Genomic DNA, 16,828 nt, shown 5'->3' with positions numbered 1-16,828 from the left:
CATTTACATTTCATAATATAGCTTATACGTATAACCTGAATGTAGTTTTATATAAATATTTTATAATTTTTTTTAACTTTATACCATCAGAAAGGTAAGATAGTCTCCACCTACGATGTCATGTTTTAATTAAAAGGTTACAGTACACGTACGCCATTTGTATTTTATTTTTTACTGTACAGGTATTTGTTTTATGTAAGGTATAAAAACAAAGCATTGAATGTGATTACAGGTAAATAAAATGAAAACTGGAAAAGTCAGCATTTTATTTTTAAAGTAATGAACAAGTAATGACGCTAGTCAAGTTACACTCATACATGGAGGTGAAATTCAGATCTCACGTAAAAATAACGTTTTGTACTTACTGTACAAAAACAAAAAACCAATATGATGATCACTGCTTAAAATCTTGAAGATAAATGCAGCCTCAGACATTACAACTACATCAGGTCCGAGAAACTTGAAGGAGAGGGTACGTCATCGATGACATCACTGTGAGCTGGAAAGTTCGGTAAGTCATCAGTATCCACCTACGAAGTCGTTTTTTTATTAAAAGGTTACAGTACATAAAGATTTTTGAAAAAAAAGAAAACATGGAATTTGATTACAGGTAAATGTAATGAAAACTGAAAACGTCAACATTATATTTGTAACGCAACAATTACGCTAGTCGTGTTACACTCAAACATAGCGTTTTACGTGGAGGTGAAAGCGGCGCACAGCAGCTGTAAGCGGTTGAACCACCCCCCACTTTGTGGAATTTTCCATTTCTGGCGTGTCATGTCAGCATTCAAAAAACTTTCGGATTTTGGAGGTTTTTGGATTTGGGAATTTCGGATAAAGGATTTTCAACCTGTATTTCTCTTTTTCACGTGTGTATGAATTCATGCACCAACTACAACACAAGATGGCAGCAAACTGTCAGATGTACAGTACGTGTGCAAAAGAAACACTACCCTCAGTTCTAAAGGATTTAATCAAATGTCTCAAACATACGGTACCTACCAAACTAAATCACAGAAAGTGTCAAAAGCAATACAGTTCAAGGACTCATGGTATGTTTTCATTAAGAAAACTCACTGGCCCAGTGAAAACGTCACAATGTTGTAGTAGATATGATCTCCCAGAGCTTTAACACAGTCCTGGCAGTGCTGACATACATGTGTACGGACAGCAGTGGGAAATTCCTGCCGTCTTTCCAGACAGTTGCAGCAAACTGGTGAGGGCTGGCTGGTCATGGTGTTCTCCTGTTGATGGCATCAATTAGCTGATTCCACAGATGCAAGAGTGAAACCTGGACAATGGAAGACCAGCAAGATCTGAAGTCATATCCCTGCATAGTCTTGTATTGTCCTGGTGGGTGCTTCTTAATCGGTTTGCAGGGGTGGAAAAACTCTGTCTCAAGGACTTGATCAATGAGTTACATGGCAGTGAGGTCGCCCTCATTCTGCACTGTAGGCGTTCTTGTGGTAAAGGGGATTCCTCTGAGAATGAACGCACTGCCATCAACCCACATCATCTCTGTAAGGTCTGTGAAAGGCACAAGAGCATTTGTCAGTGAATAACACGTTCCTCCTCTCTCTCTGAAAGACAGGTCTTTATGGCCAACTGACGTAACATCATGTCAGTCATTCAAAACGGACATGTTAACAATATAGCACAGAATCTCAAATCAAGCAAGGGAACTCAGACCTAAGTAATAATACTCTTTATTATTAAATATTAGTAATAATAGCATTTTTATTTTTAAAATAATTTTACCCCATTTTTGAAAGGGGTATTATATGCAATAAAAACAAGATTTATGGATCTATAAAGTGCTTACTCAGTTTTGCTAATGTACAGTATGGATGATCACTTCATTCTTCAGCCCCTGAAAACTACCCCCTCTTGAATGACCACTGGAAGTATTTTGCTGACAGTCTGTGAATAACATCTGTTTCCTTAAGTACAATGGGTAGAAAAGCATAACAGCCTGGAGATTTCTTTACAGTGAATGGTTCTTCTAGGATCATGTCTGCCTCTGAACTACTAATGTTACATAATAATATAACAAAGCTGCATGTTTTTTAATTTAATTCCTCGCTTGTTAAGAAACAGCAGCTGCCCAAAGAACTCATTTTCTCTATTTCTTGATTGTGCAGCTACAGGGGCACTAAACATGCCCTTGTAGATACAGCTATTCATAGTTCAGTGACTGTGATGTAGTAATACTACATACTGTAAACCGTTTGACATCTAAACTGTTAATTTTGAACATATTTCTTTCTTGAAAATATGTGAAAATATCTGCAGACAATTAAAAATAATTGTTCTGATACAAATGATAAACACTCAAAAAGTGACATAATCTAAATATTTCGGTCCCTTTTGAAGATTTACAGACCTAGAAGTTTACAGTGTTGCTCTTTTTGAATAAGCTGAGGTAGAGAGGTTTTTGAAATATTGACTTATACTGTATACAGTATGATAGGTTCTCTTTAATAAAAACTCGTACATGGAACTAGGAACTAGGAAACTGATAAACACTGTTGTAAACCCAGATTTGCTCAAATGTACCACAGTAAATAAATTATACAAATCCTGTATTCGCTGCCTGAAGATTTTTCCATCATGTTAGTTAAGAAATTGACTTCTTCAACCTTTGTTTTTGAGTTATTTTCTTCACCTGTGAAGTCTGTTACACTCATATCTTCAGACTTTTTGCATGTCCTGCAACCTTTCTCCGTTGACCACATTAGCTTTAAATAAACCAGCATACAGCTCTAAGTAGTTTGAGGTTAAGGAAACGTAATCATCACTTGCATGTAAAGACAATTGCTTCGATTGCAATTAATAGAAAATAAATTGCTTAGTTTCAAAATAGAACTCACAAAGGCCCACTTTAGAATGTGTAAAATGTCTTTATAAATCGTAAACAGAATTTTGTCTTTCAAAATAGCTGCTTCTGTTGGGTCTTGTTATTCCTGGACTGCATTCAGGTATTTCCTGAAAAAAAAGTGACATGTTAGTAATACATAAAAATACACTTTAATCCCTTACACCAGTGTGTGTTCTTCTCAAAATGTGGTATGAAAAACGTTGTATCTGTAAGAATGTAGGATTAAGTACATATAGTATTTATTTTTGGATCAGATAAACAGAATATGTGTTGATGCTGTTGTACATAAGCTGTTAAAAACTGCATGAGGTGAAAGGGGGACGTTAGCATTCTGCCCTGACGATCTCAGACTCTGTTAAATTTTCTGCCTTCATTTTGTTGAAAAAGAAATTGAGGTGCATTGTAGGAGCTGCAAGACTCGTGCTTATACCGTTTTTATTATATTTTGTCCATCTGTAGTTTTCTTATCAATCTTGCAAATGTATCAATAAACAGTTGCTGTGATAGTGACACCCCACACTACACAGCTTAGGCCATTTTCTACAACACAGAATGTAAAACAGGTTATGACCTTTTTGGGACCTCAGCAATTTAGATAGACTGTATTTGCATGCTTAAGCATCAGGTTTCTAATGATCTCGCAACGCTTTTACTGTACAAGTATACACTTACGGCTCAGTTGTCTGTTTCTGAACTGTTATCAAAGATGTTTAAGGTAAAATAAACAATTCTATTAATTCCTGTTAATAGCGCATTATCCGTTATGCTATTGGTTTGTAAAATTAGAGTGTTTCAGCAAGTCAGTGCCAGTTCAATAACTAAGAGCTCATAAGTTGTAGACTAGGGAACGCCATTCAGCACATAAGGCTTGCGCTGTTGCCTGTAAGTGATTAGTAAGTTTCTTCGTGATCAACATACAACATACTGTACGAGTTATTCCTGTTGAGTTTTCTGTTGTCTGATAGTACTAAGCCACACATTGAAATGGGCACAAACTGTGGAGATTCCAAGCACACTGGATTGAAAAGACTGAATCTAGTCTGTAAATCACGACAACGGGAGTTAATTGGCTGCTTGGTTGATACAGCAATGAAGATGCTGATTTAAGTTAATACCGTCTCATCTTATTCAGACATGTTCAAAAGTTTTCACTATTTAAGAGCAGTAGGTAGCATGTTTAATATCTAACTTGAACAAAGACAACAGAGCAACTTACAACACAACTACAGGATCTACAACGGAGGATACTGCACACAGAAACATGTATTCTGCTCTATTTAAGTATACACCTGATGTTTTTTTTTTTATCAGGCTAAGCTTGTAATTAGTGTGGAGCTCATAGCAAGTACTGTATGTTAAATTTAGCACTGGTATTAACATACACATGTGTACAAAACTGTGCAAGTAAAACCTCCACAAATACAGAGAAATGAGGACATTAACTGTGTTAATTAACAGTTGAAGACTACGGCAGTAGTCATGTAAATACACGAGAGTGGAATTTTTACAGTACCTGTTGATCCTCTCCATTGCCGCTATGGCGACTTTGTTCATGCTTTGTTCTGCAGAAATAAAGAAAATCTAACATTAACAAATGAGCATTAAACAAATTGGTACCGGAAAGGCTGTATGGCAGTCAAGAATCTATTCCCTCGTTAACCTTTTTTTGATACTGCAGGAGGCATTTTAATCTACATTTAGCACGGATCAGAAATGAAAAGTCTGAATTTCTTTTAATAGGATAATGAGCATTTAAACAGGGACAAAATATAGTGTTAAAAAGCAACAGTCAAAATACAGCACTTTCACTGGAAAACAGGTAGCCCTGTGATAACCAGGACCGACCAATATTCTCTTGGGTTAACAGATGCTGAGATATTTGGAGTTTAAATCCAGGACTCGAAACTACAAAAGACAAGAGCTGCTCAAGTTTTAATCAGGATTAAACTACCTCACATACTGCATCTGCAATAAATGACTATGGCGATTATACTGGAAACAGAAAAAATAAAGAAGGTTTCAGCTTCACATTGCAATATTGTGCTATACAAGGAGATCTAAGACACACTATAATAACTAGAAATACATGCAAATCTGGACCAAATTCCTTACTCATCAAATCACACAATCCTACAGCCTGTGTGAAGCTACTGTATTGTTTTCTGTGTAGAAGGATGTGTCACATAGAAAAACACTTTTGAACAAAGTGATTGGCTGAAATATATGAACATACCAGGCAACGTCTGGTTTAACTTTTCTACATTAAATATTCATACAAAACAGTTGGAGTTGGAAGACAACAATCAAACAATATTTACAGTCGATTTAAGTGGTATATTAACAAAAAAAGTTGTAATGTTGTTCATGAACTGATGCTGGTCTTTTCTAACCCATATTTGCACATTTGAAAACCTCTAATTCTACCCATGCTAAGAAATTAACATATACAGTAGATTCGCATTTAGATAGCAAATAGAAAATAATTCATCAATGCATAAAGTATTTTTTTTAATTACCACATAATGAAGAAAACTGAGAAACCCAATTGTTCCTTTCCTAATTAAATAAAATGCGCAATTTGAAATGATCTTGGGTTTTCTCTTGTACTCACCGATACCGTCTTCCCACTACACAGCAGATGCCCACTAACACAGAAGATACCACAATGGGAGGAACACTGTAGAGAACAAGCTTCTCTGTTTGGGTCTCTGAAGAATTGGTTTCTAGAAACATACGTACACAAATATTTTCTATTACAGCTGAACTACAAGATTACCCAGCAAAGTCTGGTATTATTCTAAAACAACCCTCAACATCCACAGATTACATTTCGACTCATATTTAGGTCTGAGTCTTTGAAACATTCATTTTTCTGATAGTAACGTAGAAATATCCCACAACACTGCATATCCTGCATAGGTAACTATTTTGTCTAGATTGACTTCAACACTTAGTAACTGCAAAGTTGCTCAGGCAGGACTGTCAGGGCTGTCAAGCAGTTCAATAGCTCTCCAATATATTTAGGTTTTAAATTCAGATTATGAGCGTCTATTGAGTAATGGGGAGGAAATCAATGCCTAGGACATGGTTGGCTAATCAGCAGATTAAGTGCTTGATGCAAATACAGAAATAAGATAGCATTGAGACTGTTCCATGTCCAAGCAATCTGAAAATGGAAAATGGAAACATCAGCTATGGAATGAGAAAAAGAACCAACATTTTAAAAGATCCAAGAATTAAAACATTTTTCACCTTCGATCTGAAGTCTCCATTCTCTTAAATATACATTAGATATTGTAGTTACAGCGCAGGTGTAGTTCCCTTCATCAGATTGTCGTACATCAGTAATCTCCAGCTGTGTAGGGGCAAGTCTCCATCTTTCGTCAGTTGTGTTTTGAATAGTTGTATTGTTAAAGTAACTGAAAAAGAGTAACCCTTCTTTCTTCCAAGCTATTTGGATTCCATCAGTAAGCAAGACATTGCATGGCATGATGACTCTTCCTCCCAAAGATACCAACAGAGTTATAGGTTCCGCCTCACTCTGCTCTATAACAAGAGAAGATGGAAAAACAAAAATAAAAAACAACATTCAGCTAACACTTCTTTTGTAATTCTTTGAGATTCACGAGGAATTACAACACCCAAGAATTAATCGTACTGAAAGGATCATGGAGTGTTTAATGAAAATTTAGCTTAAGCTGCTTGGCAGAGGGCTGAGCTCCTGGCCAGGGGACGAAGAGACTAGAAGCCCCATCTAGAGTGAGGAGAGACCAAGGGGCAGCTGCAGAGGGGGAGATGGGGTGGAGGAGGGATGCAGAAAGATGTATGTGAGGGAGGGAAGGGGATCCTTTACGGTGTTAATAGTGTTTTAGTAGAGGAAATGTGTCAATAGTGATTGCTAATTACTGACAGCTGAGTCAGATTGAACTCGGTTGTTGTCATCCCTCCCGAACGTTTGTTACAAACTTCATTTCATAGCCAAGGAAAATAATTGATCAATCTCAAATAGGTTTTTAAAAAAATAAGGAGAATGACTAGAATTCAGGAATTAGGCAAGTGTTAGTAGCTCTGATGCAAACTAACTGCATCAATAAAGGGATAAGTGGTAGAATGACAGTATTAAAATTCACGCAGTGTACACTAGGAACCCAACAACATAAAGTGTAAAGAGGTAAATATTCAGGAGCCTAGGAAATGACACTATCAGGCAGTAAAACAAGCAAATCTAAAATTAATTTTCTTGTTTTCCTTTTTAATCTAATAATCTGTTTTATCGGATATTTTCTGTGCTCTTTTGGTAGTGCTCATCTTTATACATACAGATTTAAATTAGCGAGATGCACATGTATAATTAATGATGAATGATTGAAATGTGTATTGTGGCATGAGATAGATGGTTTAGTTTGAGACATATTTTCCTTGGTTGCTTATTTCTTTTTCCTGAAAATTAAATCCAACCCTTGGAAAATGACTTACCACCCATTAAATATCCAAATGAACCAGCAGCAGGGAGATCTTGTTGGTTAATTGTGGACATAATTACTGCTCTTGCTATTACAGTACTTTTCTCCGAGTTACATTACATGACATTATTTTTATAGTTAATTCAATTTTCCTTAATTTTTGTTTTGATTTGTGAGTATAGGAGAAAGGGATCCACTGGTCCTGTAACAGATTTTAAGGGTCTAATTTCATAATTAAGTAAGGACTTGATACATACTGTACTGTATGTGGGAATTTTTGTTCAAATGCAAAATTTAGCACTGTACAGGATTTCTATGGGTAGACATCCAGATACTTCCCCACAATTGCTACTGACACACAACTGAAGATTAAAGTACAAAAACAGTTATCACTTTAAAATTAACCACAAACTTGAAATGTTATCCGTTTTCTAAAAGCTTCTTCCTATTCAGGGTCACTGGTGAGCCAAAGCCTATCCCAGCAAGCCACAGGCATACGGCAGGGTACGCCCTGGACAGGACACAAATCTTTCACAGGGCAGACGGACAAAAAGACGGATGCACCTAGGACCAATGTTCCAAGAAATCAATTAATCAACCAGTATGTTTTTGGACTGTAGGAGGAAACCAGGGCACCTGGAGGAACACAGGGAGAACATACCAACTCCATGCAGATAGCACCCCAGGGCCCCAATGCTGCGAGGCAGCTATGCTAGCCATTTCTCCAACGTGCAACCCTAAAATGATTATTGTACTTGAAAAGTATTCTTATATAGAAAAATATAGTGTATAACAGAAGAAGGTATATTATTCCGATGAACTCGTTACTTAGTGGGAGGTTTGTCCTGCACTCAGATTAACTGCACCCATGACACTGAATAGTAAAATGGTATCAATACAAGTTAATTATGACTAAGTAAAATTCCCATACTTACACAAATCTTTCTGGTTGTTTTCTCACTGATGTTGATAAATTCCCATTGTAATCAACACTGGTAGATATACTGTATCAGACATCAAACTTTAATTGCCGTTTATTTATTGTGTACATATTTCACAAACCTTAAATATGATATTTCTTTAGCCTTTTATACCTCAGTAAATAAACAGATGTTGTACACATCAGATTCAATTTAGGACACATCATTTTTTGGATAGATTTCCTTATTAAAAAAGTTTCATAAAAGAAAGAGGAAAAATAATGCTCTTCAGCTATTAGTACGCTACTAGCAATCAGCAATAAACTATTGGTCGTCCTTTTTGAGTCTTACTGCTGTTTCTGGAAAGAGGGAATATGGTCTTCTCTTTTCTTCCCAAAAAGCTATATGACTGAGAACAATTAAATTTTCACTTTTCCAATTTGCATCTCCTTTGATTCAAATAAGGCATTCTAATGCACAGCCACTTGAAGAAGCACAGTACTGTTTCGATTACAAGTACATCCCCTTTAATACCATTGTAGAATATCAGGGTGCCATTTCTGCTCTAACCTACAGTATCTACTAAAATAGATTTCAGCACTACATGTCTCAAATGAAAGAATCCAAATGATTTATGGCATTTCTGCTCTTGGTGCTTGCACATGGTCAAATACTAAATGAAGTTGCAAAATAAAGTAGAGACAGACCTTGTACAACACATCATCAGAGCACCCAGAGCACCTCTTGCGCAATGACCAACTCAGGTTGACAGCAGTGAAAATGAATAAGAAATGAACCCAGGCCATTCACAGTGAGAGACACATGAAACACACTGTACCTGCCAGAATACACAGCGCCAGCGAGATTTCAAAGGACAGTCTCCACGCACTGATGATCATGCTGCCTCTGTCAGCGCAGAATCAAGACACTCAGTGAGCTTCATATCAAAAAGAGAAACACTGAAAAGGAAGTGGTGAACTATGAGTGAGGAAGTGACAAATCTGCTGTGTACGGATCACACTCTGAGATAAGATTTCTAAATGTTTTATTGGAAACATAAAAAAAAAATATTCTATGCAGTGTTGTAACCAGATTGGTCAATATCATTTTCTGTTTAGAGATGCGGGGAAGCCTGTCAGTGTTTTTCGAAGTGCAAGATAACAGCCCAGGGCTTTAGAGTCTCTATATTGAGCATGACCCCTGTCACAATATTTTCCTAAGCTGTTTTCAGTGTCAGATAACAACCGGAGGAATAAATAGTGTATCACAAAAGCACCACACAGCAGAATGCTTGAGGGTTGATCTGAAAGTATATTTTAAATATAAGAGCCAAATATTGAAGGAAAAAATAGGATGGCTTCCTGTATGAGAAACAGAGGCATCTTAATCATTACATTTTGGGCTGTTTTATACCTTGTTTTTTGCATGTGGAGCACCACATTCTAAAGCATTCTTCTGAGCACCTAGACTCCTCTGGCAAAACAGCTTCCATGATACAAACTCCCCTGAAGCACAGAGATTTATATTTCTTGAATGAGTCGCCAAGCAGGATGGGCCAAATAGCCTTTATCATCATATTTAATGCTTGGAAATACCAGGCTACAGTGTCATTATATACTAAGCATAAACATCACTGAGTTCATTTGCACCAAACCAGATAATGGGCTGGTGATATTCCTTAGGAGGTCATTTGCACAAATGTCTTATTCTGACACCAATATCTGCTTGGGACACTAAAAAGTGCACAAATGTGATTCGGTTTATTGGGGACATAGAAGCACAAGGCTGCTTTAAACTTGCAGAATATCCACTGTTCCTGCTTCCAGATAGTATGTGCTCCAATGACTCTGGCTTGGATAGAAATGTCGTTGTGGTCTACCACTGGAACTCTGCTGCATGTGCTATGTTAAGTTGAGAGAGAATCGTTCACATTAAACTTTAAAAAGCACCCAAAAGGTCACCATGTATTTTCCAAGTATCCAAATGCAAAATATGTCTTGCAGACTTGAGTGACATTGCTAATATTTTACAAGTAGAGCAAACACTGTAAAGGAAACATCAGGGTGCTCTTTTGAGGACTTGTATTAACCTCACCTCTTTCGTAGCAATTAAAATTATACAGCACGATAGTAAAGTTATTTTTATACTTGCCTAAGTGGCCGTTTGTAGTTCTGCATGGAGGATGTCTTCTACCATTTGCACAACTAAGTGTTAATGGCATTCTGTTATGTGGTGAAGAAAGATGTGAAGACGGGGGTTTGAATTTAATCTTTTCTGTAGGGGGTTTAGACTTCTAAGTCACAAGCTGGGGTTTATGGCAGGAAAGGGGGTTAACTGATAAGGATTGCAGATGCAAGCTAGGAATCCCCCTGGGTGTAATGTTAAACTGACCATTTGCCCAGAACATCGTAAACTGGCCAAATACCATGAACCCCCCTCTTTACCATCAGACCGAGTGACGTCAGAAACGGAGAAGAAAACTGTATATAACCCAAAAGTTTGTAACAGTACGGGGAACAATACTTAGGTTTTGTTGTTTCTTGCGGGAAACAAGACTTCGGCTTTATTGTTCCTTGCATGCAATAAACTCATCTGTTTTACTTCATCTCGGGATCAAGAACCTTATTTCTTCTGTTACAACAGTGGCAATCTGTAATGAAAAGCCCCTTATTCCCCAAAATCACAGTGTGACAGATTAAGACAGGTTCAGTACATGGACAACACAAAAGTAGCAAGACAAACAAACAAACACCTGCAGACTTCCAGTGAGATGGAAAAGGCCTAGAGCTGAAAAGGTACAAAACAAAGTGAAACACCACAAAAAAAGTGTAATCAATTAACTCATCACGTCAGAAATTCAGTACAAGGCTCAGGAAACCTATTGTCTCTCCGAATTAATTCTTCTCACAAAGAATTACTTTGCCTTAACCTGTTTCAGAAGAGACACAGGTTGGAGATACCCATTTAAACCCCAGGCTCCTCCCTCTTGATCAGGTCCAGGCAATGACACAATTAGGGCTTCCTTTTTAAGCCTGAAACAAGAGGTGGTCTATAATACTGAGCTAAAAAAACACAAAGGAACAGGTAAAGGTTTATTCCACGCTGAAAAGAGACACAACGTTTCGGCTGTGGAGCCTTCTTCAGGTGAAGAAGGTGAAATGTTGTGTCTCTTTCCAAGCGTGTCGATGTCCCAACAAACATGACACCCAACCCTTGTTGGCAACATCTTCCTTTGTCATTGGATTGCTGAAGCATTGATAGAAAGAATTCATCAAGTAATATTAAGCTGCAAAGCTGTTCTCTTAATGGGAATATTGTCCTTAGCCTGAATACAATGTTCTATAATAAATAATAGGCACTAGAAACAATGAAGCTGTGCAATTCACCATGGTATTCAAACAATGGTACAACTGAGACAGTATTCTTAAGTTGCTAAGAACTGCTTCCAGTAGTCTCCTGAGAGACTGATGATGATGATACGAAGTCACAAGAAAATGTTTTTTTAAGTAAAGGAATATTTGCTTGTGGCCTTACAGAAAGGAACATTTACTTTCACAAAAGACCTAAAGCTACCTAAAGTGTAGTTCCCATTATCAAAAACAGACATTAAAGGAATTCAATTTTTGAATTTCATAGTTTCATTCATTAAACATAATTTTTTTTAACAAAGTCAATTTAATAAATACTCATTTTAAAGAACTAGAAACCCCTTTAAATAATGTCAGGACCAGCAGGATATTAACTGTGTTGTATTTAGTTCAGCTGTAGCTTCACACTTAGATTTCAACCTCCAATCCTCCAATCCAGTGTTCTTACATTGACTGGACTCCCAGCTCATTTCTATAGCTTCACCTTTTTCAGAGAGCTCACTGTGTGGCCTGATTCCAGACGAATAATACTGAATTTAATTGAAAGCCATAAACATGATTTTATGCAGATGTCTTATAAGTAGTAGTCTCAGCATTACAAAAGAATGTAAATTACAAATCAAGAAACAATGCCAGGTACAAATGACTAAAAAATTGCAAAAAATCCTTTTTGTAAGCAGTTCTTTACACCACTTCCCTCTCCTGACTGTGGTCTATAATGTGCGGCGGGGACATGTCATTGCTGTATGTGCAGTGACTAGGATGAAAATCAACACCTCCAAACCATGTCTTTATACTGTAGGTACATATCCTCAGACATGGTCATGAGCTTTGGGTTATGGACCAGAAGGACAGAATCAGGAATGGATAGGGCAGAAATGAGTTCTTTTCAAGCTTACTGTCTGTGACCGTGTGAGAAGTTTAAATGTCCTTAACAACCCTGGAGCAGACTAACTCCTCCAACGTCAAGAAGAGCTACACTCACATATCAGTCAAAATGCATTAGAAATATTGTATATGTGTCTTTTAAATGTAGAGTTTTTGCGTCACATTATGCAGTTCTACCATAGCATGCACTGCCCTATAGAATAATAAATGAGATAACACTAAAAGTGTTAGTGTTATAGATATATCACACTATAATGCTGAAAAATGTAAAATGCATATACATGTATAATCAACACTGAAACAGGAAGCAGTGAGCAACACCCCACCACTACCACTTCCTGACCCAAGTATTCAAAGATCTTCAGGCAGGGTGGGGGTCAAGTGTTATTCCAAACCCTTACCACCATGTGGTATGAGCTTTTGATTCCTTAATGATAATCCTTAATGATAATCAACACTATCATGATAAGTAGCAGTCTAAGGTTTTCTGGCTGACCAGAAAAATGACTCTGAAACACCTTGTTTGTAAATACTGTGCATAGTAACTTGTCTGTGTAGTGTAGTTGTGTCTTGTCATTGTAATAAATACTTGTTTAACTAAGCGTGCCCGGATTATTACTCCTCTCAACAAAGCTGTGCTAGAGGATAAAGAATTCATGTGCCTCTGATTATACCAGCCGCTCGGGCATATTCAAGAGAAACCACTTACAAAATTGGGGGTTATGAATTTGAATGATTAAACCACTCGGTCAAACCCTGATTTTCCACATTTGCATAACCCCCATTTGTAACAATATAATAATTGAAACAATAATAACAAATCCCAAATGATAGGGAAAGAGCAGCCCCAGCTCTGCGATATATATCACAATCCAGTTCTCAGAATGGCAGGGAACATCGGAGCTTATTCCACACACACGCTCCATTCTCAATTCCCAATACTCCCATCAGGAAGATAGTATAGGATATCTAATTCAAATAAAAACATTTATAAAAAGTCTTTTGGCCCCTCTGCAATAAAACTACTCAATGAATGTGTGTAAATGTATTCCCCCCACTACCTAGTTATTGATAACATACTGTTGTAACATACATTAACATTCCCATTCCCAGTTACATGGTGTAACAGATACAGTAGTCTCCCAAGAACAACAAAGCACAGGTCTTATTCATGGGAGGATGTGGTAGTCTTATCTCGTGCATCTGCCTTTAAATATGCTGGTTTGTCTCTTCCTTATTTCTATACTTTCAGGATTATTTGCTCATTAACCAGGTGGACAAATGGTACAGAAAGAAAATTCAAATCCGATTATTTTGTCTAGGATTATTGTCAGTCTAGGGGAGCACTACATCAATACCATTCAACAGAAAAATCAAATGATTCAGTGATCATTTCCCTTAAATGAAAAGGTCACTCAATGTTCTCAATCTCAATCTTCTGTGCAGTCCTGCACCTTGTAAAGGGAAAAGTCAAATATGAGAAGTGAAAGACCATCGTAATACCACACCTAGTCAATGTTTGTTTTCATTGATGTACAACTTCTATATTTCCAAGAAAAAAAAATATTACAATGGAAGTTAAGACGATTTTTGTCCACTTTTCGCAAACCCTGTCTAATTGTCCTAACAGTTAGAACCAGAAACATATTATTTTCAGTGTCCAGATCTCCTGGCCCCCTGCCTTGCATATGCATTCTTCAAGTAACACATTGCGTGCTCCTTTATTTCTTTTTCTGTTGATGTAGGGTGGGACTTCAGCACTGCAGCTAGGAGAAAATTATATAATATTACTTCCCAAATAAATGATGATTAATATCTTCTTTAGTATAATCTAACAAATGAACGGTTTACTAAGCTCAAAGCTGAAATAAATGTATACAATTTGGCTTGCATCATAGCAGTTGAGCAATAAAGTCTGTCCTAATTAAAGAGTACCCAGTTTGAAAGTACAACAAAGAATAAGAATAATTGGAGAAACGGCAAAACGATTTTGTGTCATCTTTCCCATTCACACTATTTTTGGGTGCCATTTTTTGCTTATTCACATAGTATTTTAATCAAAATAATATTAAGAAAGATCTGTATGTATTCAGATAGTATTATTATTATTCATACTTACTCGTCAAAAGAGGATTGCTGAGATATTTGCGGATAAATACTTCAATCTTCTACGTTTGAAAAATGTGTCCAAAATGGTGACCAACGAATACTAGCAATGCATTGTGGTATATAACCGGAAAATATGCTGGGTTACATATTTTCTCAACGTATGCGTTTATTAATGTTGTCAATATTATGGTTGAAATTTAACATTGATAATACATCGCGGCTATGTGCCCCTGCTGTGTGCTGATGTGCAATTTTAACGCATGCAGTTAGTAAGGATCGGTCACTGTTCTATGGTATTATATATATAATGACATTATGGAATAGGATGGGGACAGGCCTGGCATCACGGGGGGAGGGAGGAGTGTCGCCTCTTCAGTTTTGGGCAAAAAAGATTTACCTAACTTAATTTGCGCCCTAAAAAAATAGTTATACTTTGTCAATGGTCAGACAACACTAAATGACACTAACAGTCACTCGGACTGTTTGATGTGCAGGAGTGCTATCCGTCCAGGAACTGCACATATCAGTGTCGTTATTGAGTGTCAACATTACGATCCTGTTTGCTCAGGTTGGACCGATTCCTTGCAGTAGTTTATCATTATACTTAAAATCATTATATAACTAGGACTAGTTATAGCAGTCTGTGCTTTCTGTTGGTTTTACAACAATTTTTTCTTAACGATTCAGAACCTCCATGTAGCTGCAAAAATGAACGCTTATGGTACTTTTCGCTCCAGGCAATACAAACCACGAGAGTGACGAAAAATGTGAAACTGAACTTCATCGCAAATACCAGATTGCTAGTCGTTATCTTCTATCATAAAGCACTAATCAATGGCATAGCTGCGAGATTTCATTTGGGTAGCTGCACCGTACAGCTCCGATTCAACCGAAATATCACCCCCCCCTCAGAATTTCAGACACCCCCCTACAGATTTTTTCCCGGGCACCGCGCACTGATGGGGGACGGGGTGTCCAGGAAATGGTATAAACTTTTCTCAAGAAAATAAAAATAGAAACTCTATAGGCACTCAAACATTTTACTGTTTTTTTCAGGCAGGTGGCAAGACCCCCTCCGCAAAACCCTTGTATGCCAAGCTGTGGGCATTGATTCGGCGAATATCCGTATATTCACACCGAAAATACGGCTATACGTATATATACGTCGCCGCGACGTATAATCAACGTCGAATTGCAACCGTAAAATCGACGACATTAATAAACGCATATATAACGTCGAAAACACATCTAACACAGTGCCTGAGGCTTTTTACTGTATATATCGTGTGTGCCGCAACTAGGAGTATACGGCACTCTGCACAGTGTACAAAGTAAATTATTTTCGCAGTAATTAATTTATTTACACGTGTATAATAAATAAAGTAATAAATATAATAAATAAATTAATTACTGCCGTATACTCGTAGTTGTGGCACACACGATATATACAGTAAAAAGCCTCAGGCACTGTGTTAGATGTGTTTTCGCCGTTATATATGCGTTTATTAATGTTGTCGATTTTACGGTTGCAATTCGACGTTGATTATACGTTGCGGCGACGTATATATACGTATATTCGACGAATCAATGCCCACTAGGCTGGGATTTAATGCTGGCTCAGGCATTAGGACTTTATACCTACTAAGGTCTGAGAAAACATCCATTGAGAGTTCCGGGAAAATAAGTGCGTTTCTTACATTTTCAAGGTTGTGGGCATCTGGGCTGCCATTCAACCAGACTGGAGTAACATTGACCAGCATCAGCAGTGTCTAAATTGCTATGCATATGCAAAGGTCAACAAAAGCAGAGCCAGTCTTAAGGCTTTGGGGGAAATTGGATTTAATGACTGCAGTGTAGGTGAGCATTTGATCATCGTAGGTTGTTCTTGGGTGATGAATGCCTCAAATATGGAGCTTTGACGACTGAGTCACTCCAGTAATACATTGCGTACAAGAATGATATTGGTCTGTGGCTCCCTGGATCACTGGTTGTATCATGCCAGATTTGAGAAATGTGGTCACTCTCCATCACATCCCCAAAAAGGGGACAGAAGCTATTGGGGCAGAGGAAATCCAGAGAGGACAGAAGCCCAAGGATTTCCGTTATCATTAGTAAGGGTAATGATTGGTTAGTGTTGCCTTTTTGGTTTAATGCTGCTATCTCAGGGCAACCAAAAGCAAAGCACTGGGACAACATTCT

General features: G+C 37.4%; 1 protein-coding gene across 5 annotated transcripts; it reads right to left on the bottom strand.

Annotated features, from left to right (window-relative positions):
- Positions 1-237: 237 nt before the first annotated feature.
- Positions 238-14,716, bottom strand: LOC148676025 (uncharacterized). 5 transcript variants are annotated; one of them, XR_015925601.1, is made up of 8 exons: positions 14,640-14,716; positions 9,103-9,223; positions 6,134-6,427; positions 5,493-5,604; positions 4,395-4,443; positions 2,874-2,988; positions 1,826-1,943; positions 238-1,530 (listed from the first exon to the last, which is right to left on the bottom strand). XR_015925601.1 is itself a non-coding variant. In XM_088600484.1 (7 exons), the coding sequence occupies exons 2-6, from the start codon at positions 9,161-9,163 to the stop codon at positions 2,905-2,907; spliced, it is 600 nt and encodes a 199-aa protein (XP_088456610.1). In that variant the 5' UTR covers positions 9,164-9,223; positions 14,640-14,714; the 3' UTR covers positions 238-1,530; positions 2,874-2,904. The 5 variants fall into 5 exon arrangements, 1 of the variants encoding a protein (XP_088456610.1); XR_015925597.1 differs by having other exon boundaries at positions 1,826-2,988; XM_088600484.1 differs by lacking the exon at positions 1,826-1,943 and having other exon boundaries at positions 14,640-14,714.
- Positions 14,717-16,828: the final 2,112 nt, after the last annotated feature.

Source organism: Lepisosteus platostomus, chromosome 2 (genome assembly GCF_059453375.1).
Source record: "Lepisosteus platostomus isolate fLepPlt1 chromosome 2, fLepPlt1.hap1, whole genome shotgun sequence".
Taxonomy (NCBI): domain Eukaryota; kingdom Metazoa; phylum Chordata; class Actinopteri; order Semionotiformes; family Lepisosteidae; genus Lepisosteus; species Lepisosteus platostomus.
Note: the sequence above shows the minus strand (reverse complement) of the source record. Positions and strands in the feature narration are given on the sequence as shown.

Bases quoted from the DNA above. Each gene is read 5' to 3' on its own strand.
- LOC148676025 (XM_088600484.1), bottom strand. From the start codon at position 9,163: ATGATCATCAGTGCGTGGAGACTGTCCTTTGAAATCTCGCTGGCGCTG. The intron at 4,444-5,492 runs GTGAGTACAAGA...TTATTTCTGCAG, and splicing joins GTAGTGGGAAGACGGTATCG to AACAAAGCATGAACAAAGTC. The intron at 2,989-4,394 runs GTACTGTAAAAA...CTTTTTTTTCAG, and splicing joins GCAATGGAGAGGATCAACAG to GAAATACCTGAATGCAGTCC.